Raw genomic sequence first — 9,781 nt, 5'->3', positions numbered from 1 at the left:
CATTTTATCTGATTTGGGGTTTTGAAAACTTAAAACTGAAAGTCTGTATGCTTATAGTTTATAACAAAGTTATTACTACTTCTTGTTGTGAAAAACAAATGCTTCCTGTATCAACTAAAGCTATATAACATAAAGGATCGTGGCTCTAGACAGCCTGAGAACCAGGTTAGTATTTCTGGTTTTGGTTACCAGTCTGTCACAGGTGTCAGGGTCAGTGCAGAAAGTCCAATGGCTCTAAGAGAGTTGATTTATAAGTTCTCAGCCTCATACAGAAAGACTTGACCCAAAGACTTTAAAATGATTATCTCTTAACTTTATCCCCTGTCTTTTGGAGGGAGTTTGTCCCAGTTTAGTAGAAGTCTTTCTCTTGACTGTCCCCAAAAGTTCTCCACAGCTATGACATCATTGTTCAAGTCAAAATGAGTTCTGGATAGAGCGTTCTTCATGTTGGGGAACCGATAAAAGTCTGATAGAGCCAGATCAAGAGAATAAGGTGGATGCTGAGTTCAGAGTCACATTCATGGAGTTCAGAGTCACATTCATGGATTGTAGCTATGGCAATGACTGATTTGTGCTTGGTGTATTGTCCTGATGGAAGAGCACACTTTTTCTCAGCTTTCCACATCTCTTAGGCTTAATTTCATCAATAGTTGCCTCAAAAGTGCAGCATGAATGCTTTGTTTATTGTCTGCCCTTTTGAAAGATAGTCCATCATGATGACCATGATGGCATCTTCGGCACCCCAGAACAAGTAGGTCATAGCCTTTCCAGTCTGTGCTTTCTTAGTTAATTAGTGGTGATGTCAAATACTGCCATTGTTTTGATTTTTGTTTGAACTCAGGTTTCATCCACAGTCAGTCAATCGCCTGCCGGTCATTACTATGTCATGGATTCTCTGGATCATTTCTACTGTTGCTGTCATCACAGACCTTCCTAGACAGCTGTCCTCTCAAGCTCTCCTTGCCATGCTTCAACTCTGCTGTCCACCTCATTACGGTGGTAGGTACAATGTGTGAAGCCCATTTCTGGTGTCCCCCGTGGCGATACTGCTGGAATATTGCTAAAAGCGGTGTGAAACCATACTCACTCACTCACTCATTACGGTAGTGGGTACAATGTGTGACGCCCATTTCTGGTGTCCCCTGCAGCGATATTGTGGGAATATTGCTAAAAGCGGTGTAAAACCATACTCACTCACTCACTCACCCATTACGGTGGTGGGTACAATGTGTGAAGCCCATTTCTGGTGTCCCCTGCGGCGATATTGCTGGAATATTGCTAAAAGCGGTGTAAAACCATACTCACTCACTCACTCATAACGGTGGTGGGTACAATGTGTGACGCCCATTTCTGGTGTCCCCTGCAGTGATATTGCTGGAATATTGCTAAAAGTGATGTAAAACCATACTCACTCACTCACTCACTCATTCATTATGGCGTTGTAGGAAATTAAGGCATTGTTACCTAGTACTGTTCTCAAATCTTCATGGATGCCTTTTAGTGTCAAGCACTTTTTCTGTAAGTACTTGATCATTGCAAATTCAATAGATCACAGACCCCTGCATATTTAATGACTTGTCACAGTGAAACAAGGGCCGGTGGGGTAGTGGTTAAAGTATTGGCTTGTCATGCCTACATGGCAATAGGCAGATAATAAAAAATAATTCATTTTTAAATAATGATTTGACCAAATTCTCAAACTATTAGTCTGATAACTGTCAAACTGCATATATCTTCGGATGTTCTTTGCTTTTCTTTGGTTTTGGTCATTAGTCCTATTCAACTTGAGGGGTGGTCGGGTAGCCTAGTGGTTACACTGAAGACCCGGGTTCAATTCCCGACATGGGTACAATGTGTGAAGCCCATTTCTGGTGTCCCCTGCCGTGGTATTGCTGGAATATTGCTAAAAGCAGTGAAAAACTCACTCACTCACTCTCTTACTCACTCACTCACTATTTAACTCAAAAAAATTCTTTTGGGGTTTATTTTCAACTTGTTTAGGGTTTGTGTATTCAGAATATTCTTCTCCGAGTGTATCCATGTAAACAAACTTCCGTACTCACACATGAGCATACTATCAAAGTTATGTATATATGTCACTTAATGGTGGTGACATACTCTGGGGCTTCTGTTTTCCTCTTCAAATTTCCATAACTCCTTAATTAAAAGCAAATTTACTTCCTTGTCTTCAAGTTCTTCTTCCTTAGTGTTAACGGCTATTCCCGAGAAACCTACTGCAGTGCAACTGTTTCTTTTAAAGGTCTACTGCAGTAAGCTTGCATTTTTTTAAATCCAGAGTTGGTGCCATAAGACTGGAAAAGCTAATAACATTCTTTCTAAGTGTCATGATGCTTTTTGGAATGAAATTCAGTATATCCTTTCAAAAACCAGAAGGCAAGGCCATGGGCAATTTTGTGTAGATGGCCTACTGCAGTAAGTATTGTTTTCTCTTGACTGGATACAAGCTGTAAGTAATGATAATTTTCTTGCTAGTATATGTGGGTTAATTGATGAGTTCTGTATTGTACATATACTGAACTGCAAAAGAAACATCATTCCAAGTGACATTGCATGAAAAGTTGTCATTTAAATATCTGGGTAATTTTTGTCAAAGTTTCTAAAATTTAACATTACCTTGTCTGGAAAAATGAAATTTGATGATAAAAAACAAAGCAGATGACAATAAAACTGATCACCCAAATGCATCATGGCAATGGCCATTGTAACCCGATGCATGTGAGTTCCGTGCAAATTGAAATGCGCATGCGTTCCCCCATTTCTTGCCCTCTAAAAATCCACCAAGAATGGATAACATTTACTCGTTATTGAATTGCTACCACATGCCAAGATTGACAAGAAAGCCCTTGGACGATTGCAAGCTAGACAAACCGCCCAGAAAGTAGCCAATGCATTTCAAGTCCACGTAAAGACCATATACAGGCTTCAGCAACGGTACCAGACCACCAACACTACAGATGACCGTCCACGTAGTGGAAGGCCAAGGGTCACCACCCAACATCAGAATCGTCAGATTGTGCGACAGCATCTTCAAGATCGCTTTGTTACTGCTGCAGAAACTGCTCGACAGACCATGGGGACACACAAGCGACACATAAGTGTGGACACTGTGCATCGATGATTGACGAGCAGACACCTCCACTGTCACAGGCCCCACCAAGGCCCCATTCTGACACCCACGTCATCGCCAGGACCATCTTCAGTGGGCAACACAGCACTAGCATTAGCGCCACTAGCAGTGGAGAAAAGTCTTCTTCTCAGACGAGAGCCGTTACTGTATCTCAACAGTAGATGGCAGAGAGAGATTCAAAAACGGCTTAATGATGTCCGACCAAGGCTGACAACTGCAGCTGAACTGCGTCAGGCATTCCTCAGAGTGTGGTCTCAAGTGCCTATGGCCTTTATCAACCACCTAATCCATTCCATGCAACAACGTTGCACGGCAGTCATCACAGCACATGACGGACACACGAGATACTGACATGTGATGCCATTTTCTCAGAGACTAGTGTTGTGTTTCACTTTCAGAACATTTGACACTTTAATTTCAACCTAAAAGTAAAAAGATAGGAATTTTCAATATAATTGATAAAATAATAGATGACGCAAGAATATTTGATAAAGAAACAAACTCATCTCAATAAAAGGATAATTCTTGTACTATAATATCTATAAAGTAAATATTGGATATTTTAACAGTTACCATTCATTTTTTCCTTTAAACACACAGATCCAAATAATGTCAATCAAAATGAAGGAAAAAAATAATAGTCCCATGCCATATCACTAAACAAAGATCTGAGGAAATCCCATTATGGGTCACGTCAGAACGATCTTTCACAAATACAATCTGAATATGTTTTCTAATCATGCAACCTCGAAAAATTTAACACAGGGTATTCCAATCTCATTAAAATCAGATTTTAGCTATTGCTCAACAAAGATCTGAGGACATCCCATTAAGGGTCACGTCAGAACAACCTTTCATGCAACCAATCAGAGCATTGCTTACCAGATCATGAAAGTGATTGTCGGAATGTGTTTTCTAATTATGCAACCATGAAATTATTGAAATTAACGACAGATACAGGTTTTATAATTATGTCCATACAATCTAGGCCATCTATAAGCCATTCAAGAATGTTCTTCTTATCAGTTTTAATTTTTTTTATCAAGAATACGTCAAAATATGTTTCGAGGTGCAGTTGCCAGTTTGAAACTTGTGTCGTAAAGCTCGAGAAAGCTGCCTTCTGATTGGCTAATATCGATTTCTTGTCAGTCATTTCATTGGTTGGTTAAAATTCGCGAAAAGGTCGTTCTGACATGACCCATAATGGGATGTCCTCAGATCTTTGTTTAGCGGTAGCGAGAACTAAGATCTGATTTTAATAAGATTGGGGGTCTTCCGAACAACAGTTACAGGCTTTACGACTTAATCCATACAATCTAGACCATATATTAGCCATTCAAGAATGTTCTTTTGTTCAGTTTTGTCAAAATGTGTTTTGAAGTGTATAGCCACCAGTTCGAAACTAGTGCCGTAAATCATGAGAATGCTGCCTTCTGATTGGATAATGTCGACTTCTTGTCAGTCATTGGTCTGTCAAAGTATGCGAAAGGTCGGTCTGACATGACTTGTAATGGGATGTTCTCAGATTGTTGTTTAGCGGTAGCAAGAACTAAGATCAGATTTTAATGAGATTGCATTCCACAAAAACAATCTTAGGACAAACATCTATACTATCGCAACCTATGTTAAAGTACCGGTATAGGAGTTGAGATCATCTGAGCACTAATATCGCTTTGTGGAACAGGGCACAGATTCACAGTTATTTCTATCTTGGCCAACCATATCTAATCTGTAGGAACAAAATCATGTAATCCTGACACAACTATTTTATTTGTCTTTTATCTTGGCTTAAGCCTGAATTTTACAAAAACACGCACACACAATCGATTCAGTCCAGTCTCATAAAGTCATTTGTCATGACCTTTTAATGAAAAAGGTAACCACTATCATGTTTTGTTCCTACCATCTGGCGCTATCAATAAAGTACGTCACATATTCATTGCAAATTGCATCAGACAGACAGAAATTGATATCAGTCTACAGAAGAGCATGACAGTTCCGCCAAATTGTGGCTACTGATTGATCGGTGGTGGAGTGTGTCCTGGGACAATGCAGTGGTTAACGGAAACACCATCTTGTCCCCAGAACACACACCCATCCCCAGGGAGACATTTCGGTTTGATCAAGATTTTTGTCATTGGTGGTGAAAAATAGAAATCCTAATTGAGGAGCAGTATTGTGCTACATATTCCTTATACTCATATGCAACTACTCCCAGGGGTGATTTCAAATTGGAAATTGACATGCCTCGAGGTGAGTAAAAACAGAGCACCCCCTGGTGACAAGGACAAAGAGAGAGGCACCGGGAATACCAAAAAGGAGGAATTCTGCTTGAAGGTGCGACAGAGTTGACCAAAATCATGGATGAACCAGAAAACCGGAAAACATGATATTGGCAGGATTAGTTGGGACCTTGAGCAAAAAGGCACTGGGTGTGCAAAAAGTATTGATGATATTGGCTTGTCTGGAAGAACAAGAATCAGTCTGTCACCTAGCTCTTATTGAGTAAACAGGAAAAAATATTTCAAATTTATTCTGGTAAAGTTACCATATTTAGTGAGTGAGTTGGGCTTATCACCGCTTTTAATAGTATTCCAGTTATATTGCAGCGTGTCAGCTTAATGTGAGAGGAAAGCCCGAGGTGATGCAGGTCTCAGACGTTTACCACTTTGGTGAAAACCACGGGAACGGGTATGGTGCTGACAAACCTAGAAACATAATCAGGGCGAACCGGGATTCAAACCCACAATCATAGGTTTCTGGCGTGCCCAAGTGACGCAACTCTGCACAGCGAATCGCGGCGCCTTAGACGTTATTTAACCAAAGGTGTTGAATGTGGTTCTCTTGGGCAACATGAGCAGATATACCCTGTCATCTGGAGAAATGTGGCAGATCCAGTAGGGTCTTATCTGATAGGGTCTTTGAGAGTCAGTTGTAAGGGTGTTTTGTGATATCAATGTAGACTAACATTTGATCTCTGAAATGAAAACAGTTGTTAAATTATTTTAATGAGATATAATAAAAAGGTGACCAGTCTTTCATTTTCAAATGCAGTTATCTAGATTTGCCCAATATTAAACTTTGATGTGATGTATTTGATATATTTGTTTCAAGGCCTGTGTGACAGTTTAATATTGATGCATCGCAATGCTCCATGATGTAATAATTGATGAAAAGTGAAAATATCAATAGTTTCTGCAACATTACATTCTCGATAAGAATGAATAATATAAATATACAATATCTGTAAAGTTGTTTGACACAAAATGCAACCTGTTTGAAAAAATGTGGTACTCTATCAGAATATGTTTATAAATTAGGAGATAAACATGTGTTTTCAGATTTACAGGTTTTATTGACTATCTTGACCACTACTCAGAAATTTCTTTTTTCAAAGTTCTGGACATTTAATTAAGAAATAAGCGATGAGCGGAAGTTGTTTATTGTACAATAAAACACAGCAGAGAGAATAATATTCTCCTAGCAGTGTTTTATTATACAATAAAGAATGACCAAGAAAATGGCAACATGACCCATAAGAACAGGTTACACAGTGACATGTCCTAATATGAGTTCACATTTTGTTTGATATGCAATGACATATCTTTGACAGTTTCACGCTGATATACCTTTTTCAATCCTGCCAAACATTTAAAAAAGTAAATCAGATAAATGACAATCACTACTGCAATTCTTTTTATTCCACTATTCCACCAACAGTAACAAATGGTTCGATAATAAAAATATCTGAAATGAAACACTATCTTCAGTACACTTTTAAATAATGGAAAACAGAGAAAAATAGAAATTAAAAAATGCTGGTGTACGTCAAATTCACATTATCATTGAAACAAAACAAGTGATGCCAGGCCTTTTTTTTCAACCTACCAACCTAATTAAATCACAGCCCCTAAATATTCAAAGTTTTTACCTAGTGACCAAGTGTTTCAGTAATTGTATCTGTAAACCCAAAATAAGACTGGCTTCATTTGTTTCACTGCTTTATCAGAGAAAAACTGAGCAAAAATGTTATGGCACTTAACACAAGAGTTGGCAAAACCTACATTTTTAACCACAAACATGCGTACACTTTGAAAAAGTTTAATAAAAACTGAAAACACAATACAAATAATGCCATATAATATATATACAGGCAATTGGTCACACAACATGGTAGTGGCTCATAGTTGATGGACATAGATGCTGACATGGCTATCCCATATAGGTCATAAAGATTAACATTAACACAACAGACAAATCTACAGTGGATATTTAAGTTTCGTATTCGTACTGGATACGAAACTGAAACCATGGTTTTGAACACATGTGCTGACAACTACTGTTGGTAAAACCTATATATATGTTATCAAGCACAAACATGTACACTTTGAAACAAATTAATAAAAACTTTAAAAATATAGCAGGAATGAATATTTCTAGTTTTGTATCCGTACTGGATACGAAACTGAAACCATGGTTTCGTACACGTTCTGATAACTACTGTTGGTAAAACCTGCATATATTATCAAGCACAAATATGTACACTTTGAAACAAATTAATAAAAACTTTAAAAATATAGCAGGAATGAATATTTTTAGTTTCTAATCGTACTGTACACGAAACTGAAACCATGGTTTCGTACACATGTGCTGATAACTGCTGTTGGTAAAACCTAAGTTATCAAGCGCAAACATGTACACTTTGAAAAAAATTAATAAAAAGTTTGAAAATAATACAAATAAAGCAGGAATGAATATTTTTAGTTTCGTATCTGTACTGGAGGTTCGTACACATGCGCCGATAACTACTGTTTAGTTCCACAGTGAACACAAAAACAGCAGATTTCTTTGTAATAAAACCAACAAGGTAATAATACCTCTATATCCCCTGCAACTGGCGATGGATGATTGTCATGAGACTAGTTATTGACAGTGTGAAGAGCTGTTAGGAACAATAATGTACCGGTCTTGTTTATAGGACAATTTAAGGGGGTCCTAAATCATCCTGAAATCAGCCCACAGAACCGGGTTCATTGGTGCAATGGCTTTCTGTACAGAATCAAATAAATAGTGCCAGTGACGTTTGTGGTCTGGTTTATGATCACATCATACCAGCATACCAAGATGTAATCATTATTGTCCGATATTGGTCAAGTTGTGTCTTGAAGCACAGAGGCACTGTTCTCAGTCTGCCATGACTGTAGAGCCTCATTTATCAGGGTGGGTGGCTCTTCATTAAAAATGTTCATTATTGGTTTTTTAATCCAACAAATGATATTTTATCCCTGTATCAAACAATCTCATTAAAATTAGATCTTAGTTCTTGCTATCGCTAAACAAAGCTTTGTATAGTGGCAGCGAGAACTTAGATCTGATTTTAATGAGATTGTGTATCCAATGAACTACAATCGGATTATTAGAAGCTGTATTTCAAATGTATAGCATCTTTCTGTTGATAACATTATACTGGTTACATAAGAGTGACGTCATCGTTAAAGAATGTTGAAGCACCACTCACACTCAAATTGTGATGCGTCTTAATATGAGTCAACCTATTGTAAAATATTTTCACAAATTCACTTTGCTATGCGTTACATTTTTTACTGTAGAAACTCATTATAAGGTTGGATAAATACCAAAAAATGAAGAAAAATATTTACTGTCGTTTTTCCAATCAAATCAATATTTTTTTATTCCTGTAACCATTATCTACAATCAGATCACCAAAACCCACATGGAATACAAGTCAACTTATAAGTTTTCTAATTCAAATCAACCCATTTTCTCTAGTTAATGAAATCATAAATTAGCAAAGTTCAAAACTAAAAAATAAACACTATGTTTTTATTAAAAATAGAACTAATTGCATTTTGTAAATTTTCTTATTTCAAGAATATTTTAAGAAGATTAACCTGAAATGATCCCAGAAAAAAATATTTTTAACTTTTGTCAGTTGGGATACTGACTAAGAAAACATGGAAAACAAGAAAATCAAAAATCCTAAATGATGAGAAGCAATTGTTATGAAAGGTTCACAAACAGAAATATTTTGGGGCAAACATTCTATTCCATTACATCTTGTAAAGTTGCTCGCATGTTATGGCAGAATGCTCTCACTCCGAGCAGGACATGAACAGAAAGACATATTAGGGAAACAATTAAAAAAACACCAATGACAAGTGTACAATTACTTGTGTAATTCTAGTTTAAAAGATCAGGGCAAGTTGTTCACACAATTTAATTTTGGTGAAAGAGTTGAAAGATCGTAAATTTTATGGTTTCTGCTAACAGCCTGAAATGATACAAAAGAAAAGTATTATATCCAACAGATATATTTTTTCCAGAATTTAATTGCCCGTAATTAAGGGTGCATATAACACATGAGTGGGTATTATTCACAAATAAATGTACACAAATTGTGTACATTGATCAGTTGGAATATATTTGAAAATATCGCCGTTGGCGCTTATTAGAGCGGGGCGCTTATTACGTCGAATACGGTAACAACATAGGTCCAGGATGGTCATAGTATATTTAGGATCCCACTGTGTACAGTGCCCTGAATATTATCTACTTTACTTGCAAAGCATTTAAGTGGGTTGGTCGGAAATAATAATGGACTGTCTGCTCCTT

At 37.3% G+C, this 9,781-nt stretch overlaps 1 protein-coding gene across 1 annotated transcript in view; it reads right to left on the bottom strand.

The window, feature by feature from the left end:
- Positions 1 to 314: 314 nt before the first annotated feature.
- LOC139456360 (mucin-2-like) overlaps positions 315 to 9,781 on the bottom strand; it is an 83,576-nt gene continuing 74,109 nt past the window's right edge. Inside the window, exon 7 of the mRNA XM_071238016.1 lies at positions 315 to 500. Coding sequence (XP_071094117.1) covers positions 315 to 500 — 186 coding nt within the window. The remainder of the gene's footprint in view (positions 501 to 9,781) is intronic.

The sequence above is a fragment of the Haliotis cracherodii genome, unplaced genomic scaffold (assembly GCF_022045235.1).
Source record: "Haliotis cracherodii isolate W230 unplaced genomic scaffold, xgHalCrac1.p SCAF_1, whole genome shotgun sequence".
Taxonomy (NCBI): domain Eukaryota; kingdom Metazoa; phylum Mollusca; class Gastropoda; order Lepetellida; family Haliotidae; genus Haliotis; species Haliotis cracherodii.
Note: the sequence above shows the minus strand (reverse complement) of the source record. Positions and strands in the feature narration are given on the sequence as shown.